At 36.5% G+C, this 25,592-nt stretch overlaps 1 protein-coding gene across 4 annotated transcripts in view; it reads left to right on the top strand.

Annotated features, from left to right (window-relative positions):
* Window positions 1–1,182: 1,182 nt before the first annotated feature.
* PHIP (pleckstrin homology domain interacting protein) overlaps window positions 1,183–25,592 on the top strand; it is a 131,893-nt gene continuing 107,483 nt past the window's right edge. For 2 of the 4 annotated variants that reach the window (XM_038554573.1, XM_038554572.1), the window contains exons 1-6: window positions 1,185–1,449; window positions 1,565–1,623; window positions 1,770–1,799; window positions 1,989–2,048; window positions 17,243–17,393; window positions 17,480–17,578. In XM_038554573.1, the coding sequence (XP_038410501.1) occupies window positions 1,410–1,449; window positions 1,565–1,623; window positions 1,770–1,799; window positions 1,989–2,048; window positions 17,243–17,393; window positions 17,480–17,578 (439 nt within the window). In that variant the 5' untranslated portion in view covers window positions 1,185–1,409. Of the gene's footprint in view, window positions 1,450–1,564; window positions 1,624–1,769; window positions 1,800–1,988; window positions 2,049–17,242; window positions 17,394–17,479; window positions 17,579–25,327; window positions 25,503–25,592 lie in introns of those variants that run through there. The other 2 variants (XM_038554576.1, XM_038554575.1) reach the window with 2 other exon arrangements.

Here is a 25,592-nt window from a genome sequence, read left to right as displayed (position 1 = left end):
CAAATTAGAAGCCATTAATTAGCATGACGAAGTCAACTGTAAGATACACAGATAATTTAAATTATTTAATCACTAATCACCTTGGCTAAACTGTAGTATACTCTTTCAATATCCTTCGGTGGGTTATTGATCTGTCAGTAAATTACCTCCAGATCAGTTAGAGATAAATATTAGCTTTCTTTCCTTTCTCTCAGGTTTACATTATTCCTTCTTGTAAACACTTAGAAGAGCTTTAAGGTTCTTTAATCCCAAATCCCTAATTAGCCATCACTAGCCCTTTTGTAACCAGGAAAAAGAGTAACTGAAGTACAGACCAGGAGTTCGCTTTGCCCGTACCACAATAAAAAAAAATAATAACTAAAAAAAAAAAAAAAACCCAAAAAACATTTTTTTTTTTTTTTTTACATGTAAAATGCTTAAGACGACGGCAATAATAAAAGATATATACGCAGAGGTGGCTTCGGCAGATAACGGGCTTGCAAACGCCAAACGCTCAACAAAAAGAGCCAGACCTCTATTGCAATACACGGCACTCCAATAAATTACACAACACTTTGCATAGGCTGCAGAAATAACGCAGGACAAGACTTACACAGATGCCAATCCGCAGCATTTATACACATGCACATGGCAAGAGACAGAAACCAAACACTATCATTCAACTCGGGCCGGGGAGCGCGATCCCGAGTTCGCCCGGCGCGAGAGGGCTCTCTGCGTGTGTGCCTGTGTGCGCGCGTGAGAGGGAGCCCCATCCTCGGGGCATTTCCCCTCTTTGGGCAGTTTTGCTTCATTTGTTTCCCATTTCTGCTACATAGAAACTAACTTCCATCTCAGCCCCAGCCAGCGCCGCTGAATAGAGCCTGTGCTGCGGCTCCGTGTGCGTCAGATCCCTCCGCGGAGCCGTCCCCGGCCCCCCTCCCTCCCGCGGGCGGCCTCCACAGAGAAAGCGCCTTTCAGCCAACCGGCGGCTCCGGCTCCGACATCTTCTCCGACTGGAAATAAATAAATAAATCGCACCTTTGGCCGGGGAGGCGGGGGCAGGGGTCTCGCCGCCCGGGGCGCGGGGGCGCGGGGGCGCGGGGCCCAAGGCACTCCTTTTTGTGCGCCGGGGGGCGGGGGCGGGGGCGGGGGCGCGGGCCGAGGACGGGGCCAAGCCCGGGCCGCGAAGGCGGCGGACTCCTTTCTGCGGCGGAGGGATCCGCGGCGGAGGCGGCGGCGGCCGTAGCCGCTGCCTGAGAGTTGTTGTTTCCTCCTCCTCCTCCTCCGCCTCCGCCGCCGTTGCTTGAATGGTGGAGCCGAGGCTGGGCTCGTGAACACACAGTGACAGCTATAGGGCAGGCGGCGGCACCATCCCCGCTTCCCCTCGGCGGCGGGGTGTCCCGCCGGCGGCCCTGAAGTGACCCATAAACATGTCTTGTGAGAGGAAAGGCCTCTCGGAGCTGCGATCGGGTAAGTCGGGGGGCTGCTGGGGCCGCTGGCACCGGGCGATTCCGCCCGCGGTCCCCCGCCCCCCGCCGCCCGGCCGCTAAGCCTGTGTGTCTCCCCGTCCCCCTCTCCCGCGCAGAGCTCTACTTCCTCATCGCCCGGTTCCTGGAAGATGGACCCTGTCAGCAGGCGGCTCAGGTACGGCGGCGCGCGGCGCGGGCCGAGCCGGCGCTCGCTGCTCGCGGGCGTGGGGGAGGGCGGCGGCGGCGGCGGCGGCGGCGGCGGCGGCGGCGGGGCTGCGGCCCGGGGCGCGGGGCTCAGCTCTCCCCGCTTTGTTGTTGCAGGTGCTGATCCGCGAGGTGGCCGAGAAGGAGGTAAGGGCGGCGGCGGCCCGGCGCGTCTCGCCGCCGCGCGGCCGCCCCTGGGCCGCGCCGCCGCCACCGCCGCCGCCGGGGCGCGGGGCGCGGGGCTCGGGGTCCCCGCCGGGGCGCGGGGCGGGCGGGGGAGGGGAGCGGGCGGGCTGGGGCTGGGGGCCGGGCTCACGGGGCGTCCTCTCCCCGCAGCTGCTGCCCCGCCGCACGGACTGGACCGGGAAGGAGCATCCCAGGACCTACCAGAATCTGGTGAGACATTCACGTCGCGGAGCAAAGAAACTTTTCCCCGAGTCGAATAAAAATTGAATTTCCCGCAATTTTTTACAGAGACAAAAACTTGGCCCCAGAACGTGAAAGCTCCAAAGGCCACGGGGAGGGTTGGGAGGCCGGCGCGGGGGCTTCGGGGGGCAGTGGTCGGGGGGACCCGCACCCCGAGGCCGCGGGGGCTGCCGACAATTTATTTGTGATATTTTGTTAATGTGCTAGAAATAAAGATACGTCATGAGTGTTGTGCAGTGCAAGGCCGGAGGAGGAGGGGCCGGCGCGCGCGTCCGTGCGGGCGCGGGGGCGCGCGCGAGGCGGCGGCGGCGGCGGCGGCGGCGGGAGCGGCGCGAGGAAGGAGGGCGCGCTTGCTCGCTCGCTCGCCTGCCTGCTCGCTCGCTCGCTCGCTGCTCTGCACGCGCGGTCGGCTCGGCTTTCTCCTGCCCCACACAATAGCTGGTGACTAACTGCTCCGAAGTGGCATTAGCATTTCACAAGCAGGCTATTCACCCGCGGCGGAACCGTAGCTAGGCGATATTTTTATTTTTATTTTTTCCTCTCTCGATTCTTTTGCTCTCCTTAAATTCAGAGCTACGGTTTTTGTTTGTTTGTTTTGAGGGGTTCAGATGTATGATGATAGTTGGCCAGAGGCTCATCATGCTTTTTACCAGAACACATTCGCAGAAGTGCAAAAGCCTGTAACCTCGAAAAGCCAGGAGTTTTAACAGGCTTTTTCTCATGTTGCTAATTTTCGTTTTATGCCGCTTCTTTCAATTAAAAACTATTACTGGGGGGGGCCACAGAAAAGTTTTGATTTTTGCCCTTATATTTATTGTCGTACGGAACTTGGCAAGTAAAAGTTTTCAGTTTAAACTGGCGTATATTTTGTTTCATAGCTTGAAAAACATTAATGTGGGTTTTCAAAGCGATTATGTTTAGCAATTTCTAATAAATTGTCTTCTGAAAGTGGATCTACCAAGTAGTATAGTGTGACTGGAAAACTAAATGTATTTGTATCGGTAGTTAAATTTTCCATATTCTTGTCTCCCAAATTGATTTAGGTTGTTTGTATGAATGTGTTTATTGGGCGATTAGAGCAGTGACAAGGCCGGCAGTGGGAGGGTGGGAAGCGCGCTTAATCTATGCAGTGAAACTGATTCGGGACTGATGTTTTGAGGTAGTTATAACCAGTAACATTACTTCATGAAGGCTTCTGAAATGATTAGGACGTTTCAGCTACTTAAAATTGAATGTCTTCTGTGAGGTGAAGATGTGACATGATTTTGATGGCTTTTGTTTCATTTGGATATAGAGTATCTAACTTGTGGATTTAATAACTTTTAATACAGGTTGGTAAGTGCTCACAGATGTTGAAATAAGGGAAACGTAGGTTAGGAAATTTAATGGAAACTTAACTATTTATTTCCACACTTTGTTAGTTTTCATAATAGCGATTGAGGCTAGTTTCCTTAATACTTTGCTATAATGAATGGAGTTTGAAACAAACTCTTAAGATTCAGTATCTGCAATACTTTAATTTGGGGGCAGGGGCGCGTACGTATTTGACAAAAACCTAAGTGGATTCCATATCTTCCTTGTTTTTGGGAAAAACTGTAGAGATTATAATACTGTTTTTTAGAATTGGGCCGATTTTACAAAACTTTTTTGCATCTCTTTTTACAAAACTCATCCTTGTAGCTCGTAAAAACCCACAAACCCCAGTCAGTGAAGATTGCTGTGTTCTTAACTTGGAGACTCTTAGTAATGTTATATTTTTAAAATGAAGCAGCTAGTGGTGTATTGCTAAATTATGGGAATGTGTAATACTTGTAGGAATATCATTTTGTTTTCTCCAGTAAAAACAGGGGTACCCATGTTCATTTTTAATCTTTTGAGGAAGAAGGTTTTTCATCTCACGGATATTAATAAAATGAATTTATACTTCTTGTCTCTTTATCATTTAGGACAATAAGTGTCTTCATTAGTATTGTTATTTTTCAAAATCCACCTGTATTTTGCACGGTTGTGGTTTTTCTTGCTTGCACTGTTTTCACCTTTTTACCAGAATTGTCACGTTGGCGTACTCATGAGACAGAACTCTCATTAAAATGTAGAGTTCTCTGGTTCATTTTCTCATTTTATTTTTTGAGTATATTTATCTATTGGAAAAAGGACATCTCTTGGAGTGCTTTTATATCCATCAAACTATGTACCTAGGTGTGTGGGTATTTGGTTTAACTTCGACTTTTTGAGGTTGAGTTAGCTCTAAAATATTTTGGAACACTAGGTATCTGAGCATATTTTTGTTTAATAGTAAGATCTTGAAATTTTAGGTCTAAGTGAGCACATGCAAAATCTCTAGTATGGTGTTTTCTGTTGTCTTAATTCTTTCTTACTACTCAAAAAACCTTTGTTTTTGTTGTCTTCAAATTGAATTTGCGCAACATTGGTTTTAAGTTTATTTTGATGAGTGAAACCAAAATAATAACTATTGTTTGTGGTTTCCGTAGTCTCTCCCTGTACCTGGAAATTTGTTACTACGTTAACTGATAAATTGAGTAATATTTTAAATGGAAGAATTTGTATATGTCAGATTGAAATTTCTAGAAAACCTCAAATTACAACTGTTTAGGATGGTGTATAATTGTACTTGGGAAGCTTAAAAACAAGCATAGGTCAGCATCTGTACGTAGCCTACAAATAAAATCACAGTGATTGAGTTTTGACCAAGAAGAAAGTAGAGTTTTAAGAGCAGTTTTAAAGGCTTACAGAAGAAAAAAAAATGATGTGCTTTTTTCAAGTGATTGATAAAGTTATTATAAAACATGATTGTATTATCTAAAGATTTAAAACATTTTTAACGTTGAGTAGAATGTGATAGAAAGTTAAGTGGTTTGTCTCTTATGGTGTATGTTTAGGCAGATTTTATATTTTTAAATACAGATTTATTTTAAAGCAAGAGGGCTTATAAGCTTTCATCAGGATTCTTATTTTTTAGAAGGAGCCATGCACATGTGCCAAACTTCTTACAGAACAGGAAAACTCAACTAATTTTTGGACCAAAGAGAAAGCTTTATCATTTATTTCTATTTGAATAGTGAAATTAGTTAGTTTATTAAGTTTTGCTGTCTAGTTATCACCTTAATTAGTGGTGATCGCGTGCTTCTGAGGCAGAATTTTTAACATTATTACCAGATACGGGATTCTGATTACATTTATTGCTTACAAGGCTTTTTTTTTTCTTTTTGAACTGTGTTCATGTTTTGCTAATTTATTAATATGATGTAATTCTTATTTTAATTTTTGTAGCAGAATTTATTAATATAATTCTTATTTTAATTTTTGTAGCGGTATTTGCTGTTCCTAAAATCATTCCACTTATTAGAGGCCTTTCTATTCAAGTGAAAGGATTGGGAGTCAGGAGATGAGGATTGTGATTTTAGTCCTGCTGATGGTCAGCCTACAGGTTACCTCAAGCAAGTTTGCAATTTCTTTGGGCTCCCTCATTTGTAAAATAAGGGAATTCAAATTTTTCTGATCTGAAAATCTGATTTTGAACTAGAAATAGTGATACATTGTCTTTAAAAGCTCAACTCTTCATTTTGTTGTTGATTATCCAAAACACAGAAAAGTAGATATGGAGAAAACATGCAGATTAGAAAATTGTAAAAGTGCTTTTTATGGTGCCATTCTTAGGTTGTAATAGCATACCTTCTTAGAGATAGATGAATATTTTTGAGACACTAACCATTGTAGACTGCCTCTTTACTCTGTAATTAGTATGTTTCACTCCATGGTTTAAGTACTAGTTTTCATAAATTATTGTTGGTCTTAAACTCAGAGAAAAAAAAACATGAATAGGATATACTTAAGTATGTATCTTAAGTGTGCGTGTATTTAGAGTACACTGATTAATGTGAAAGTTAGGGGACAAGTTTTAGAAAAAAAATAACATGCTTTTGAATGAGGTGTTGCTGTCCTATATTAAAAACAATATAGTGCTTTTAAAACTAAACAGTATAATTTTGGGAATGAGAAGTGGCAAATAACGAAGTGAATGTACATATTATAGTTACCATTTCTTTTTAAATAGAGTGTCAGTAAAATAATAAGCTTGGCTTGGTAGTCTCTGAAACAGGACCTTAGTATCTCATAATCCTTATAATGAACAATACAATGTTATGTGTTAGAGAAATGCTACATGCTGAAGGGCTGAAACAGGCAAAACTTCATCCTTCTTACCCTTGCATTATTTTAAGAAGTTTGAGGCATTTAGAAAGATTTTTAAATGGAATAAGTACCTGTTAAATTCTTTATATTCCTGAATAGTTGTAAAGTGGCTTGAAAATAAGGGGCAGTTGGATTATCCCATCCCCAACTACACAATGGCGTTTTACATGACTGTTACAAAGCTGAATAGTATTACAGGAGTCTGTTTCTCAGTCTGTAAAATGGGCTAATAATAGCCCCTAATTTGTAGGATTCTGTGAGTGATAACTGGGACAGATCAAGCACTACTTAAGAGTTTGTGTTTGCTATTATCAGAACTTTGGTCATGGTAGTAAAGTTTCCAGTTACAGCTTTATAAATGCGTTAAAGTTTAAGAGAAAGTGTTATTCCAGAAACAAGTGTGCGTGATTTTCTGAACATAGCAGCTGCGGTGTAAAAAAAAAAAACCTGCTTTAAACCTTCAGAAGATACTATTCGTATAATTATGTTGTAGATCCAAGGATGAAATAGTTAAGCCTAAGATACAAAGAAACAATATAATAAATGCTAAAAATAAATAATTTTTAAAGCATTATGGATAGAATTCTAGAAAAATTTCGGTCGTCTGTATAGGGATTCTATGACTGTTTTTGTGAAATAATTAACACAGAAATGTTTGGGTGGTTGAAATATCTAAAATTGATTAGAAAATATATGAAGCTTTTGTATCTTTTGGTAATCAGATGACATTTAGGAATGTGAGGAAACTTGGCTGTTGCTTCTCTCCTTCTGTTCAAAGATTTGTATAATTTTAAACTCAAGAGATGGTATTTTTATTTATTTATTTATTTTAAAAAATTTCTTTACTTTGTATTTTTTAAATTGTCAGAGAGGAGATGTGTCGTTCTGGCCTAAAGATTCTGTTTTAAACAGAGCTTAATCAGACTTCTTTTGAATTAATCTAAGTGAGCACTAGGTTAAATAAATCCTATGAATGCCAGTTTTTTAATCAACTCAATTTCTTTGTCAGACCACAAGTTGTTGTTGTTGTCGTCTTTAATCTAGAAACTCCTTCCCTGGTCTACTGCAGTTGTTTTTTTTTTTTTTCCCCCAAATTTTGTAGTTATCTCATGTCACTACAGACTTGTAGCAAATAAAATTGTATCCTACACAACTTGTTCTGGACAAATAATATTAGATAGGTTCTTTTTATTGTGTAAGTTTCTGAATTCACCGAAGAGTATCTGTAATACCAAGCAAAGTGGAAGTTAACAGAGTATTAAGTGTATCCATTTTAAAGAACTTTTAATTCAAGGAAGTCAGGGATTAAAATGAGAGTTTTTTTTTTTTTTTTTAGAGTATTTTTCTTTTAAGATATTTAAGTTGCTTTTGTAATTATATTAAAAGTAATAAGGGCTAATATATAATAGGAACTGAATGTAAAATTTTAGAAATAAATATAAAATGTGTAAAGATGATCAATTTTTATTTTGTTTGTGAGAAGCCATGTTATAGGTACAATTATGAGTAACTTGTGAAAATTAATAAATTATTTTGGAATGAGTAAATATATGTTACCGAGCATATGGAATATAGAAGATTGTCAGTATTTTACAACAGACTGGAGAAAATGATAGTATTTCTTTTCTCTATAGAATCTGAGAATTCATCAGTGTGCTAAAAAAAACAGTTATGTAGAAGAGAGAAATAGGTGAGAACCTTTGGTCACTACAGAGAAGGGAGTCATCAAATGTGAAGCAGGTCCACCCTTATTTGCCTTAAACACACAGAAGCAGCCTATTTGAGTTCAGAAATCATAGCTAAGGAAAAGTATGGTTGATTGGATGAGTTGTTTTTGATATTAAGAAAATGTAGTTTAGTAACATGATCTGATGCACCTTCTGCTTAAGTTAAAACTAAATTGTAAAAGGAATGAGATTTATAGTGCAAAGCTTAGGTTATTTGTGGTAGCATGGATAATGGCAGCCTGCTGCCAAAGAAGCAAGTAAAGAATCCATGTATTCTAGACTCCAGATGGCCCATGGTCATGGTGGCATGACCCATTTGGTCTCTATCAGGTAGCGAACAGGCACATAGACTGTCTTGGCAGAGGTTATAGTATAAGTGCGAGAAGTATTTGCCTTGTGTCATTTGATTCTGGTTTAGATTTTGGGTGAGGAAATACTAATTTTAAGCAATTTGGAGATACTTATTTAAAACAACTTCACTGCCATTGTATGTGTGGTGTTAGTTATTTCTAGTGCAGTGTTTGAAACCGAAACATTACTAAAAATGAAACTGGTCGTTCTCTTAAGAGTATTTATATGGGCATTTTAAGAGTAAACAGTTAAAGAATTTTCCATCTTTAAATTGGTAGACAATAATTTTGCCAACAGAATCTCATATTTGATTTTTATATTTTGGTAAACAATGTTTTAAAAAGGATTTCTTATTGCACAAATTTTGTTTAGAAAATATTTGATTTAAAAACAAAACTTCAAAATGTGTTATTTTAAAAAGTTAAGTTTTGTCATTTTATGGTGCTTTAAATTAAGTTTTATAGAACATCCTTTGTGGTTTGTGGAGACCTGGTTAAATTCTGGTTAAAGTGGGTGAGTTTTTTTGTTTGTTTTTAGCAAAGTATAGTCAGATTGTGATGAATAAGATTTAGAAGAGCACTATATTCTTTAAAAGACAGATTTGTATTGATAACTGTGTTGATGATAGTAGCTGAATTATCTAAATGAATTCTTAGGTGGTTAACTAAATTGTGAATAGAAGATACAGTCTTTCAAGCATGTTTATTGATAGTTAATTAAGAATAAATAGACCACCAAGATTAATTTTGACACTTAATAAGGTTCTATATTAATTTTATTATACTTCTAATTATAAAGAAATCATAAGCGTGTAAGGGCCCTTCTGAGAATAGTTACCAAGATTAGAGGTTTTTGACTTGAAAAATGGTTATGTAGATCCTATTAAGTTTGTAATTATAAGACCTGTATGACCGTGGGCCGGAACTATGGTTTTGAGAAGGAAATTGTAATGTAATGAAAATAACAGTAACTTTGGAATCAAGAGACCTAGGTTTGATTACGAATTTCTCCTACTCTTAATGTATGACTTCACAGAAACTGTAACCTTTGGACTTCAGTTTCCTTTATCTGTGAAGTGGGGAAAATGCTTAACCTTATTTGCTTATGAAGATAAATTTTAGGAATACTTGGCACAAAGTAAGTATTCTATATATTTTTTTAATGTGGAAAGCTTTTATATTTTTTAAAAAATGCTCAGAATATGTAAACTTGCTTTTAAAGATTGTAGATGTGGGCATCCCTGCGTGGCTCAGCGGTTTAGCGCCTGCCTTTGGCCCAGGGCATGATCCTGGAGTCCCGGGATCGAGTCCGCGTCGGGCTCCCTGCATGGAGCCTGCTTCTCCCTCTGCCTGTGTCTCTGCCTCTCTCTCTATCATAAATAAATAAATATTAAAAAATAAATAAAGATTGTAGATGTAATTTAACATATACTTTGGAATAATGGTAAGAGATTTATAATTACAAGTTTAAAGTTTTGAGATTTTGAGATCTGGTTTTAAAAATAGGCTTAGAGAATTTTTAATAGCAAATAAGATTTTTTAAATTTATGATTTTAAATTATAGAATATATGTTAGAATAATTATAAAAGTAAGAAAATGTATTCAATTAAGCTGACCTTTTAGAACTCAGTTTTTCAGATTGGAAAAAATTTGAGAAACAGATATGAAAAACGGACATTTTTAAAACCAATCAGGTGTTCAGGATATAGTCGTGCTAAATATTTGGTGGATTTTATTTTTATAGGGACTTCCTTAATTATATGCTAAAAGAAGGACTGACATTTCTAGTTAGCACAGGTAATCAAGTAGTTTAATGAATTCTATTGCTCTAACCTCATTTTAGCAATGTCCTTAAAAAGATTTCCAAAATGTTTTTTTTCCTGTGTAGGTCTAGAAAGATTTTCAACATGAAGGAGCAACATGTAGTATGTAATGTGGAGTATAATTAAAGTGACAGCCAACGCTTCTTCACCTACTATGACTACCCCCTAAGGTGGTGACTTGGAAGTCTCCGTCTTGCAGATGAGGACATTGAGACGTAGAGTAAATGTTTTCCCCGAACTCTGAAAGTTTAAACCTAGACTGTTTGACTTTAGAGCTCTCAATCAAACTACTGACCTTTTCTTTAAAAATTGAGTAGTGTTCTTAACGACATTGTGTCTGATGGAATACAGTGGCTTCCAAATTTTTTGTATTTTCTTCCTGCTGATAAAATTTACCTTTTAATGATAATTTCCATTGACAATGGCAGCCTTTTCTTGGCTGGGAAGAGCTGCTATTTATATGAAGTAGCATCACAAGCAGAAGTGGATTGTTTTAGCTAAAGATGCAGGAAAGTAAACGACTCAAAGAGCTCAGGCTTTTCTTGTTCCTTGCTATGGTTCACATTTTCAGAAGAGGATTTTGTTGTTCTAATTGTTATTGATGATTCTAGAAATGTTTTATATCAACCTGAGAAAGGAGTGATACAGGGTTATAATTTGGGCCAAGATGGTAAGGCATGATTGTGTCCTTAACAGAATTCTGTTATCCCCGCACTGGAAACATTGAGAAAACCGAGAATTGTTTAAATCAGAATTGGTAAACTATGGTTGCTGCAGGTCAATCATGTAGGAAACCTATTTTTGTAAGACCATGAAGCTAAAGTAGTACATTTTTAAAGAATTGGTAAAAAAAAATACATACAACAGTTAGTTGCCTCTAAAGCCTAAAATATTTACCGTCCAACCCTTCATAGAAAATGTTTGCTGACCTCTGCTCTAGATAACATATTTACAAAGGGATACCTTTAATTCAGGTTTTAACCATTAATTATGGACAGTTAGCGCAGAGATTATTGTTACTATTTCAAATGATTTTCAAATGAGATTAGAGGTGGGGTTGGGGATATGAATTTAGAAAAGCTCTGACTAACCCTCTAGTGTAGGAGTGAATCTCCAGGGGTCGGCGTCAGAGTTTGTATCCATAAAGCAGGCTCTTATATCTGAGTGTTAGAGAAGATGACATGTTTATGAAAATTTAAAAATGGAGCAGAGATGATAAATACGCATTTTTTTCTTTTCTAAGAATAGTAATCATAAATCTTATGGTATTAATCCTTTGATTATTTAATCTATTTATACTTTGTGACTTTAAAAGTTTAAAATTTTAATCTTAGAAATACTGAGAAAAGTAGGCTTGATCACATTGATTTCCTTTAGCCACAGTGGGAGATAATGTGTAGGGTTGTCACCCTATCATTGTAGTTTTATTTTCTATCCTTAGTTGTTTACCTATAAGTGTCCTTTACCTATTGGAATTTATGCTTTTGTACTCGTTTGCTTAGTAGTGAAAAAGAATTTTAGAATGTTTCTTTTTCTGGCTCAGGTTAATGTCTGTTGAAAACTATTCAAAATGTCTCTTTTTTAGCTTCAATATTGAGATATATATTTGAGGCAGTAGGTGCTATAGGCAGTGTGAATGAGGGCTGGAGTTACACTATCTTGGTTAGACTCTTATTTCTATCATCCACTAAATGTCTATGATCTTGGGAACCTTGTTTTTCTTATTGTACAAAAATTTCTTTATTAATGGAAAAAATAGGTAGAATCTCTTAGGGGTTGTTAAAATAATGAGCTGAACTTTCGTATGTATAACTTAACTACGCTTACCACAAGGCTTAGCATTTAGAGTACAGTCAGTATGTGTTAGCTATGATAGTGTTAATATTTATCACAGTTAACTTTTAACTTGGTCATATTTTTTATGTGTTGAATGTCTTAAAATAAAAGCAGCACTGGTTATGGAAAGTAATCAGTAGTAATTAGAATTAGTGTTTTTTTGTTTTAAGAATAGTGTACAAACAGCTACTGAGAATCCACATATAGACATTTTGGGTAAGGAATTTTGTTAAAATATCACTTCCAATTTCCCTTTTAATTTTAATTTCCTTTTAGTTATTTGCTAGTATATATAAATAAAAGTCCTTTCAAACTAAAAATCTTAAGCTATAAAATTAAAGATACGGTGTTCTTACCACTTTGAAAGTTAAAAATTGTATCTGTATAGCCATAAATGAACCATTTTAATTTTTAAAGTATTTTAATTTCTTTTTTTTTTTTTTAAAGATTTTTATTTATTCATTCATGAGAGAGAGAGAGAGAGAGAGGCAGAGACACAGGCAGAGGGAGAAGCAGCCTCCATGCAGGGAGCCTGACATGGGACTCCATCCTGGGTCTCCAGGATCAGGCCCTGGGCTGAAGGCAGTGCTAAACTGCTGAGCCACTTGGGCTACCTGAAGTAATTTCTTAAAATCCATTTTATTGATCATAGCGATATGGATTAATAATAATTAAGAATAATGTTTTCAAGAGGTGGCAAAAGAAAGTTTTCATTGGTTTTTAAAAGTGTGTGTGTGTGTGTGGATATATATATATATATATATATATATATATATATATATATATATATGAATGTTGTGTATATGATGCAGCTGGGACCAAAATGAGACATGGTTCTTACTTTCTTCTAGTTAATACTCCCAAATTGAGAAGAAAAGCATTAAATTATTAAACTTCCAAATGTATAATCATAAGCTGGTATAAAATTGGTAAATGTATGATCATAAACTGGAAGAGTCACCGAGAGCATGCACCCAAGATAACATACTTAGACTGGTAAGGTAAAAAGAAATAAAGGAAGTTACATTGAAGGGAAGATCTGAAGCACAAAGAAGAGTAGTTTGGGCAAGAAGATGTAGGGAAATTAGAGTGTGCACCACAGGGGTAAAGCCTGACAGGAGAGTGCAGGTAAAGAACCTGAAGGATGGCTAGTATGTCTAAATGTGGAAAGTAGGGGGTGGAGCGTGTAAGGCTGGAATGTGCCATATGAAGCAAAGGAATATGAGTGGACCATATGTGCCTTTTAGGAATTGTAGACCATGCTAAGGAGTTGGATCGCCAAAGAGCAAGGAAAATCTCTGAAGTGTTTTTAAAGTCAGGGTGATTTGACGAGATAAAGGTTTTAGAAAGAGCATTATGGTTGCAATATAGAGAATAGGTTTGGAATAGAAGGGATTATAGAATAGAATGAGGTAGGAGGCATGAGTGGATATGAGAAAGATGGGAGTTTATTGCAAAGATGATTTGCAATTGGGTCATTATTATGTTGATAGGGGTAGATGAGTTTAATAGGAAGGGAAAATCAGTTGAACTTGGTGACTCCTTGGATGTTGGGAATGAGGTGGAAAGGAGGAATAGGCCCAGTAAAAAAAAGTGACTTCTTTTGGATAATGGATAGATGATGGACAGATGGATGGTGTTGTTTGCCAAGGTAGGAAACATTTCGGGAGGGGGCATGTTAACACTATCATGAGTCCATTTGTGCATTATGTTGAGTTGAGGAGGCTTTGGGACTCCAAAGAGAGATGTCTTAAGGAAGTTTGATATGCAAACATAGGCTATAGACACAAATTTGGGAATCATTGGTATAATAATTGTTCAAGGAGAGAGTATTGAGTGAGATGAAATAGAATGTGGAACTGGGCTCTGGGATCCTGGACCCTGAGAACTTTGCCACTTAATGGCTAGATAGAATCAGAAAAGTCAGTAGTTACTGCATATTGTCATGTGTTCACTTACCGAGGAAATAAACACTTAACTACAAGTACTATGTTAAGCATTGGGTAGATAGGTAAACAAGATATAATCCCATGTCTTCTTTTGTAGGTCAAGGATCAGAAATTAGCAATCTTACTGGAGGGGTTTTAGGAACCTCCAAAACAGGGCAAGACAGTTAGGGCCTGTATATGTGTATTTTTGGGGAAAAGGATCATAGCTATCATTAGATTCCCACTGAGATCTAGATATCAAAATATATTAAGAACAATTAATATGATAAAAGTACTATAGAGCAGTGGTGAGTGAGGTTAAGAATGTTTTGGGAAGGAGTATAATGTGCTATGGAAACACAGAGATAGAATGTCCAAAAAGGGGCAGAGATACTGTAATAGCTCATGGAGAGCAGTGAGACTGAGACATGAAGGAGATAGAGATGGGGAAGTGGATGGGTAAGAAAAGATTTCCAGCAGAGGGATCAGCTTGTATAAAGTCTCAAAAGCCAGAAAGCCTGAGGATTTTAAGAACTGAAAGTATCTCTTCTAACTTTAAAATGAAAGTTGATTTTGAAAAATACACCAAGGAAAGACTAAGTCTGAAAAAGTGGATTCATAATATTTTATGAATTCTTCAGTAAGGATTCCTCAGTAAGGATTTTCAGGTTCACTAGTGGAAATGTATTTTGCAAAGAGACTCTAATAAAACAGGATAATCACAAAACTAAAGTTAATAAGTAATGAACTTTATGATTAAAGTAAAATTTTTGAAAGGAATTTAGATCAATGTAAAGAAAGCACATCAGAATAATTATATATAACTTAGAGCTGGAAGGGACCCTATAAATATTTAAATTTTATTCTAGAGTAAATTATTTTAGGGAAGATTAGAGAAAAGTATAAATACAATTTTAAAAAATCCTGTTTTTGGTATATTTTCTTCTAAATGGTTTTTTACTTAGCTAAGCATACTGGTATTTAAAGAGTATGTTTTTAGTCAAAATGATATTGAGAAAAGGGAGTCTGTAGCTTAACAAGTTTGGGAATTGCATTAAACAAAAGCAAATAGATTTTTTAAAAAAAAGCAAATAGATTTATCAGGATTTTTCAGTAGCACATAATGTAGTATTTATAATTTGTATTAGAACCTCTGTTCTCAAATATTCATTTCACTAGTACTTACTGACCATCTACTGTATGCCACATTCTGTATTACTTTAAATTATCAGTGTGACACTGTGGCTCCGTGTTGTCTCTATGACAGCAACATATTATGTTAAAAAGTAAGGTTGGTTTCTCCGAATTGGCTCTAGCTTAGAAGGATGAGTATTGGCTAACTTTTTCACAAATGAGGTAAGGGTGAGGGACAGAGGGAGAGGGAGAAGCAGATTCCCCGCTGAGCAGGGAGTCCCATGCTGGGCTCGATCCCAGCACCCTGGGATCATGACCTGAGCTGAAAACAGGCTTAACCGACTGAGCCCCCCAGGCACCCCTCACTAACTTTTTAAAAATTACCTTAAAGTTCTTCTGTTGGTACAGTATAGCAGATACTGCAAGATGGAATGAAATGATTTAATCCTTTACTTCCCTTCCTAAATCAGTCTTACAGGGAATTCATACTAAAATTGCTATTACTATGTGAACTTGAGTAGCAGTTCTCAAACACTTGGCCTTAGAACCCCTTTATATTAATAAAAATCATTGAATTTTCTTTGTTTACATGGATTATAATCTGTTTATCATTTAAAGATTAAAAACAAATTTTAAGGGCAGCCCCAGTGGCACAGCGGTTTAGCGCCGCCTGCAGCCCGGGGTGTGATCCTGGATACCTGGGATCGAGTCCCGCATTGGGCTCCCTGCATGGAGCCTGCTTCTCCCTCTGCCTGTGACTCTGCCTCTCTCTCTCTCTCTATGAATAAATAAATAAATAAAATCTTTTTTAAAAAAGAAACAAATTTTAAAATTTCATTTAAATAATATAAGCTCATTTCATGTTAATATAAAGCAACATTTTTTGTAGTAATTATTTTCCAAAACAAATTTATGAAGAAAATCATTGTTTTACATTTTGGGGAATGTTTAATGTCTGGCTAGAGAGATTCTTATTTTTGCTGCCTCATTCAGTCTTTTGTGATATCCCATGTCATGTGGCCCCTGGAAAAATCCACCATACACTCATGAGAGTGAAAAAGCAAAATAACATTTTAGTATTCATGATTTTTACCTCAGAAACCTTCAGGGATTCCCAGAACTCCGTTTGAGAACCGCTAAACTGTTTAGATAGTACCTTGAGAAAATTTTTATGACTTGATAACGTAGCTATAAAGTGATTAAAATAGTGTAACTTTTTCCTCTGATTCTCTTTAGATTCTTTGAAAAGACTTTTAGGATGGATAATAAAAACATTAGAATTTCATAGCTTGGTTTCCAATGCTAGCATAAATTAAGCAGTGTTTTAAGTTGTTCCAAAAGTGCCCAAACTTTTTGTAGTAGGTAGATTTATTTTATAGTTGAAACATTTTTTTTAAAAAGATTTTATTTATTTATTCATGAGACACAGAGAGATAGAGAGAGAGGCAGAGACACAGGCAGAGGGAGAAGCAGGCTCCATGCAAGGAGCCTGATGTGGAACTTGATCCTGGGTCTCCAGGATCAGGCCCTGGGTTGAAGGCGGCGCTAAACCGTTGAGCCACCCGGGTTGCCAGTTGAGACTTATTTAAATGAATAGTTGGAATTTGGTCTTCTTACAAAGGTTTGTTGTGAATAAATTACAGAATTCTTCATAGAGGCTTATATAAGTGTTTTTAAATTTTGTGATGAGGACATGGGCTATTAAGGTTTTTTTATCCTTAATTATTCTGGAGATAATTCTTTTATAATGTAAAGGATCCAAAACATTCATTGTATTTTATTGTTGGATGACTTTTTTGCTTAAAGTTTTTCAAAATTAAACTGTTGAACTACAACATCATCATTTTAGGTTATAATGCTATATATTTTTTTCTTCATTATTTGAATTGACTAGAATTTGCTAATTTATTGCTTGGATATATTTACTTATGTTAATTCTTCAGCAGTTTTTCTCCTAAATGAATTCAGTGGTGGTTGGGATAACGATTTTATTAAGTCCAGTGGTTGCACAGAATAAGCATGAACTTTTTACCCTAAGTAAAATGAAATGTTGACTAGCCAGAATAAATTACTGTTTTTTAAAGTATATCTTATTTACGATAAAGAAACTATGTCATCTTATTTAGCAGTATTTTATGTTTTTTACATAATAGGTGAAGTATTACAGACATTTAGCACCTGATCACTTGCTGCAAATATGTCATCGGCTAGGACCTCTTCTTGAACAAGAAATTCCACAAAGTGTTCCTGGAGTACAAACTTTATTAGGAGCTGGAAGACAGTCCTTGCTACGCACAAATAAAAGTATGAAAAATTTCTAACAGGATTTAGACATTCTTTTTTGTGTGTATGTCCTATCTTTGGATCCTTAAAAATATGTGTTTTAATAGGTTGCAAGCATGTTGTGTGGAAAGGATCTGCTCTGGCTGCATTGCATTGTGGAAGACCACCCGAGTCACCAATTAACTATGGTAGCCCACCCAGCATTGGTGAGTTGTTTGAGTTCATTACCAAGTTGATATTCTCTTGGTAAAGAGCTTTCAAAAATAAAAATATTTAGCTACTTCAAGAGAATTTCATATTATGTGCATTAGCATTCAAAGAGGAAAAAGATACCAGATTTTTTACTGTGTCAGTAATGTTAATAGTGAAGAAGTCATGTGTAATTATGGATTGTTAATATTGTACCTTATGTAGGCTAACTAGCCTGTCGATGGTTTATCTTTACAAAAAATGTTTCTTAAAATGTATGAGATTGATTTGTGTATGACTATCGTAGTACAAATTAGTTAAAATGGTGGAAAACAAAAATAGTTCGGTTATTTTTTTTATAAAGCATAGTGCATTTTTCTTTTCCCTTTACAATTTCGAAGGAAAACTGATATAGCTAGGTTTCCTCTTGAAATACCTCCTAGATTCATTCCTTTATCTCTTCTATCTTTTCTATTACTAGGCCCTTGTCTTACCTGGATCACTGTATGTAGTAGCGTCTTCCAAACTAATCTTAGGCTTTCAGTGTCTTCTCCCTCTTTCCCTTCCAGGTCATACTTAGAGCACTGTAATATGAATCTTATTTAGTTCTACCCTGCTATGTTGTTCTGTTCAAGGTAGTAAAAGAGGATAAGATATTTTAATGTTGTCATACTTCCTCTAGCACCAGTCTAAATTTAATTTTCAGTGACTTTCATGTTTTAGTTATAGTCTCTTCTTCCACCCCCCACTTTTACCTTTTCAGGAGTGGTATTCTCCTTCTTCCACCTATCCAAATCCTATTTCTTCCTTTTCTGGATAAGTTTACTGATCAACATTACAATTTTGCCTTTTGCTTAATGTTTATATAGTATACCTTTTCTCGTTGTTTTACTTTTTAACCTTTTTTTGTTCTTTTATTTTCCATATCTTAAAAATAGTGTAGAAGTGGCTTTTTAAAAATACAGTATGGCAATATTTATGTTTTATGTAGAGCATTTTGTCTTATATATGTAATAATTGATATATGTGGGTTTATATCTCTAACTAGTTGCTTAGAAGGTGATCTCTCTTGCTGGTTTTCTGCAGTTTGTCTATGATATGTCTTGGTGTCAGTAGGGTTTTTGAAAATTTATCTTGTTAGAGATCCATTGGGTTTCTTGAATCTGTAATTGTCTTTTACTGGCATTGGAAAATTCTCAGGCTTTGTCTTAGACAATACCATCTTTGCTCTGTTCTCTTCCCTTTGGGACTCCAGTTGAATAGAGCCAGACTTTTTTTTACTTTATCTTCTTTATCACCTTCTCTTTTATGATTTGCATCTTTTTGTCTCTGTGATGTATTCTGATTTGTTTTCTCTGTCCTACTTTTCAAAGGTATCCTATTTGTATGATGGGAATCGTGGATGATTTTGTTTTCAGCCTAAGTGTCTTTGTTATATAATAATATCTATATGTAATCTGTATATAAAGAACAACTTTTAAAACAGGAAAGAATTTGAGACACTAGAGTATATTTTGTATTTGCACTTAGAAAATTATACTGGAGGCAGAATAGTTTTCTTTCAAGAAGAGGAAAGTAAAATACTATAGGAGCTTCCCCTATAGGGAGAAGTTCATCCTCTCTTGAAAAACTGCAGATCTATCTAGTAAGGGGAATGTGTTATGTTATTCTTTGAACACATTGTCCGATAGCCCTTTGGTGTAGTCAATGAAAGTTCAAGAATGATTGACAGTAACTTTCCTCTTAACATTTGCTATATGAGTAATTACGTGTGCCAGGCAGTACTCCAGCATTTTCCATTTATTTTCTCCTTTAAAACCTTAAATAGTCTATAAGAGGAACTGTTCTTATAGAGAAGGAAATTGAGGCATGGAAAGGTTCCACAGCTTAACCAGGTTAGTGCGTCATGAAACCAGACTGACTCCCGTTTTGCTATGCCTTATTTTCAATAAGCTAAGCTTTGAAGTAGTGGCATTTGGCTACTCAAGAAGATTGGTATTAAGTCATAATGGTCAGATCAGTAAATATTGTTGATAGGGAACGTGGCAAAAATATCTTGAGTTTTATGTCACAGCAGAAATGCAACTGGTATAGTCAGGTAACAATTAACAAGTAGGTAATATTTTACCTTTTTGAAAGACTTAATTTACTTCTAGGGTTTAAGATAATTTTTTTCATTCATTTTTCAGGAATATATTAGTTCGTTGATCTAAAAGAATAATTATTAGAATGCCAATTTTACCTCCTTTTTTTGTATTTGCGTATATTTTTTTAAGTCACTAAAGAAAAGCTGGAGTAATCAAGTGACTCTAGTTATTATAGTTTAGTGTCACATCTTAACAGTTCTCTCTTGGTGACAGTCTTGTTTTGCCATTGCTACAAAATTGGGAATAGGATGGTAATAGAAGAAAAGTTCATCAGACTTTTTGCCTCCATGGTGATACATTGTATCATTTCAAGCTACCACAGAGTATGGGTTAGATTTTTTTTTTTAATGTGAACATTTGTAGTACTGACTTAATTTTTTTTATTGATTCCTCTTTGCCATTTTCTCTCTTGCTACCTTTAAAGATTTGCTCTTTCCTTGGTCAGTATAGTACTACCAAGTATCAACGGACATAAGAAAAAAACCCTTCTTAACATTTTAGTTTTTCATAAACTGTAGATTTAAATGTTTATACTGTAGATTCAGATATTTAAATTTTGACACATTTGAGGTACAACTTGTTTAAATAAACTTTTAATTTAGGAATAAGAAATTATTTACTGAAAAGTTGCACAATTCACTTCTCCTTTATACCCTCCATGCAGTTTTTCCTAATGTTAAAATTTTACATTATCTGGTACATTTCTTAAAACTACAAAACCCACACTGGCACATTATTAACTAAACACCAGGTCTTATTCCTATCTCACCAAATTTTCCCACTAATTACTTTTTCTTGTCCAGGATCTGATCCACATTACCATACTGCATTTAAGGTTTGTTTATTTTATTTTATTATTTTAGAAATATATTTTATTTATTTATTCATGAGAGAGAGAGGGAGGAAGAGGCAGAGACACAGGCAGCGGGAGAAGCAGGCTCCATGCTGGAAGCTCAATGCTGGACTGGATCCTGGACCTTGGGTCACGCCCTGAGGCACCCAGGCATCCCCTGGTTTGTTTACTTTTTAAATTGAACTTCCTGCTTTCAACTCAGGATCATTTAAGATGAGTGTGGTGATAAATTAGATTTTCCTTTCTTAGATTTTTTTCAGACTATCTGCAAACTGTTGTACCCCTCAATTTGAATACCTCACATTTGTCTGAAACTTTAAAATGTGTAAAATAGAACTTCTGACCTTCTGAAATTTGTTATTCCAAGCCTGGGAGTTAGACTTCTTAATTTATTTCTTAAATTCATTTAGTAAATAAGGCATATGTATTCTATTCTAGTCTCTTGAATCTGGTTTTCATTGCCACTGTAACAACCACATTTTAGGTTTTGTACTTCTTGCCTGGAGCTCTAATATCATTCATTCACTTACTAAGTAATTAAGTGAATCTCTCTGCATTCTATCTGGCACTGGGCTAGGATCAAGTTGCAGGAAAAATAAGAACATGACCTCTGCTCTCTTAGAATTTATAGACTACCTAATCCCTTGCCTCTAGTTTTTTTTTTAAAATTTTAAAAAAAATTTTTATTTATTTTTGATAGTCACAGAGAGAGAGAGAGGCAGAGACATAGGCAGTGGGAGAAGCAGGCTCCATGCACCGGGAGCCCGATGTGGGATTTGATCCCGGGTCTCGAGGATCGCGCCCTGGGCCAAAGGCAGGCGCCAAACCGCTGCGCCACCCAGGGATCCCGCTTGCCTCTAGTCTTATTCCTGTACCCTAGGATTGAGCTCTAAATCAGGATTTGTAACTTTGGCACTATTTACATTTTGGGCCAGATAATTCTTTGTTGTAGGCTATCATCTTGTGCCTTATAGGGTGTTTTATCTGCCTCCCTGCATGTACTCAGTAAATGCTAGTACTCCTCACCCCCTGTCCCCTGCAGTTGTGACAACCAAAAAATGTCTCCAGACATTCCCAAATGTCCCTGGGGCACAACTGCCTGCCTCCAGTTGAGAACTCTAAAGTTCTAAATGCATATGTGGTCATGTCACGTCTCTTTTCCTTCACTAACTTTGAATAGTCTTAACCATATAATGTGGCTTACAAAGTTGACCTTTTCCCCCTTTCCTACCTTTTCCTCCTCACCTGTACCTGTGCTCTAGTTTTGTATAACTCTTTGGCAGTTTCTATCTAATAGCCAGCTGAACTCTTTGCGCACATGTTTTATTTCTCTCTGCAATTTTTTTTCCATCGGTTCTATGAATACTAATACTTCAAAATTTCAATGTCTGCTTATACTTCTCTCTTCTATAGCTTTTGTCACATAGTTGTGTCTATTTATTTCCTTTTCCTTTTCTACTATACTGTTAGGGCCTGGATGATAGAGATTATGTTTCATTGCTCTTTATAGACTCAACTCCTCAGCATTAGTAAATATTAAATGAAGAGATTGTTGGTAATTGATGAACTGGAGTGGGACAAGAAAAGTTCAGAAATGGGTAGGCAGTAAAAAAATGGAATAGATGGTTGGAAGAAGAGAGACACTTGGTCCAAGGATGGCTTTGAATTAAGGAAAAAACCCAGAAACTTGTTTTGTGTTGTTTTTTTATTTTAAGATTTTATTTATTTATGAGAGAGAGCACTAGCAAGGGGAGGGGCAGAGGCAGAGGGAGAGGAAGAAACAGATTCTGCTGAAGGGCTCAGTCCCAGGATTTCCATCCAGATCACGACCTGAGCCAGAGGCAGACATTGAACTGAGTGAGCCACCCAGGTATCCCCTCAGAAACTGGATTTTAAGAAATTAAAGTTTATTAATGAATTGGCTTATCAGTTTATTACACTCAGGATGTTAAAACCTGTACCTGTGTGATTTAAGGACCAAGTCTTGGGATCCCTGGGTGGCACAGCGGTTTGGCGCCTGCCTTTGGCCCAGGGCGCGATTCTGGAGACCCAGGATCGAATCCCACATCAGGCTCCCGGTGCATGGAGCCTGCTTCTCCCTCTGCCTATGTCTCTGCCTCTCTCTCTCTCTGTGATTATCATAAATAAATAAAAATTAAAAAAAAAAAAAAAAAAGGACCAAGTCTTGACCTTAATCTCAGTGCATCCTTACCCTGTTTTATTTGTTGTCTGCTTTTAAATCCTGTTTCGTCTCTCCTAGTCCTTGATGTAAATTGTGAGAATTGAACTGGAATTCAATCTCAGGGCAAGAGAACCAAAGTGATCAGCTGCTTTCCAGTCCTCCAGAATCTCTTTGGGGGGGGGGGGGGGGGGGAAGGCGAGAATCCTACCAATCTGTTATCTAGCTTCTAACTAATTTTCTGTGGAAGAGATATGTAAATGTGTATTAAACATAACAGCATTTACTTTCAAAAAAATTAATCTCAGGTAGTGTCTTTTCTCCAATCTCTTTACCCATTTTATACTTGTTTTCAGATACAATTTACTCTGTGTTTGCCTACAATAAACAACCTTAGTTCAATAATAAATGACATGGGTGGAGGAAGACTAAAAGAAGAGACTTAGGTACACTAAAGCTGGTTTTAAAGTTAAATTTGGAGATTTAATGGATCTTTATCTTGTGGAAAAGGTTTTAGTATATATTAAATTAAAGCAATCTTTTGCTAATTGCCTGTTCGTGTTTTTCTTACATTTACCATATTAGCAAAGTAAACTTTTTATCTCTAGGTTTTCCAGATCTCATCTTATTTGTTATTTTGTATATGTAGTTCATATCTTTGTTTTACTTGTTGCTTCTTTCATTTTACTTGTTTCTATGGCAAGGTTGCTGTTTTGGTGGGTGGAGATAACAAGTACTGAGGAACCTGATTCTTAAAGATGTGTGAGTGTTAAGGAAACAGTTTTGCCTTGAAAAATAGCTTTCCTACACAAGAATCCAGTTCACACTGAGAAGCTTATGCATGCAGAGAAGTCTTAGATCTCATCTACATTTATAGTTTTCTCTGAGAAAACTAGTTTGAACAATGACAGCAAAGTTTCATGTAAAATTAGATTATAAATCTTAGTCTGCTTTAGTTTAGATGTGTGGCCTTTAGGCAAATTATTTAATTTTTTAGCCTCTCAACTTCCTCACTTGTAAAATAGGGATAATACCTACCATACTTGGTAATTTGGAAACTTAATAGCAAAGTAAGGCACAAAATAGACTTTAACAATAAATGTTACTTTCTGTCCTTTCTTCCTATAATTTTCATTTAATTATTTTGCTCATAAATCTTGAGTACATTTTTTGGAGAAAAAGTTCTTACCCTTTTTTATTTTCACTGTTATGTTTTGACATATTTCCAATATTTGACTTATTCTGCAGTTGGTTCTTAACATATTTGGCACTGGGCTAAGGTCTGGAAGTTACAGGGTTAATTTTTTTCCTCATATGAGTATACTTCTTACATAACTATTAGAAATACTGTATATTATTATAAATCTCTAAGATTTAACATTTGACACCTAATTCAGTGAATTAAAAGATTATAATAATCTGTGGTTTCTTTTCTGTTCATTTATCCTTTGCCTTATATTCTGTTAAGTCTTGTGCCATTTTGCCCTCAACTCAGTCCACGCTTTATCTTTAGTTAGGCATCTGTTTATCACTTACTTAAATTCATTTGTTTTGATCTGTTATTCTCTCAGTGACCATTTTTTTCTTTCAGAACTCATTTTCTTCTACCATTTACTTCTGTTTTTCTAGTCTTAATAGTTTTCTAATTTGTGTTCAATCATTTCTGACTTAGCTGTATTTTGGGTTTTTATTTTTTGGTCTTGGCATCTACGTTTTAATCTGTCCTCTGAATGATATTTATTTACCTTTGTTTTTTTCTATTATACTGTTAGGACCTGGAGGATAGAGATAATGTTTTGTTGCTCTTTATGGACCCAACTCCTCAGCATTTGTAAATATTAAATGAAGAGGTAGTTAGGTAATTGATGTAATTAATGAAGGGGATGCGTGAGAAAAGTTAAGAATGATGTTCATATTTCCATTTGGCAGAGGCTTTGTTTTTTTAATTCTCTCTTCCCTACTCTTCTCCCATCTCCAGCTTCCCTACTTCCTTCTTTTTTGCCTTCTAAGAACAGGTAGCTAGCTATGAGAGGCTCCTAGGACTCACTGCATTTTTGTTTTAAGGGAAATAAAGTTAATGTTCATTGTGTCAAAGTGCCAAATTTATAAAATAGACATTATTGTTTATATTTTTCCTTTGCTTAAATTTCTTTTCAAATTTATGATTGACCAAAAAAGGGGGAACACTTTGAAGAATGACATTTACGTAGGTGAGTTCAAATTGTTGCTCTTATAGCTGTGATTTATTTATTTATCTATTTATTTATTTATTTATAAATAATGAGAGGAAGTTCTGTGTAAGGTCATCGTTGTGATGAGAGGTATCATCTGTGCCCCTTGTCCTCCCGTTGTAATGTGTCTGGCAAGCAGTTGCAGTAGTAATTAGCAAGCACTAGCCATCCATTACCCCTTTTAGTTTGTGTTCCCTATTTTTCCTAATTACTTATTGGATTTGATGTTGAATTTCATATATATATAAGTGAAGCAAATTATCTGATTTTCTTCATAAAGTCTCTGACTTTTTATTTTTAATTTCTTCAGGGAACATTTGAAATTAAGGATTGAACATCTTCCTAGACATCTTGAAACTGGGAAGTCCATGATCAGGCTGAGTAGATGTTTATATAAACAGAGCAGTAATTTATTCAGCTCCTTAAGGAAGACACAAGGGGAAAAATGATTTTCCATAAAAGTCTTTAAAAATAAAAGAAAAACTGTTCAGTAAGATTTACTTTTATAACATGAAGATTTGATTGTTTAAGGTCAGTATAAATGTTAGTATATAATACCTTCAAGTTTACAAATATTTGTCTTGTTTGCTTTTCATAGCAACACTGCAAGATACTCTCATT

Source organism: Canis lupus, chromosome 12, assembly GCF_011100685.1.
Source record: "Canis lupus familiaris isolate Mischka breed German Shepherd chromosome 12, alternate assembly UU_Cfam_GSD_1.0, whole genome shotgun sequence".
Taxonomy (NCBI): Eukaryota; Metazoa; Chordata; class Mammalia; order Carnivora; family Canidae; genus Canis; species Canis lupus.
The sequence above is the reverse complement of the archived record's forward strand: the minus strand, read 5'-3'. Positions and strand labels throughout refer to the sequence as shown.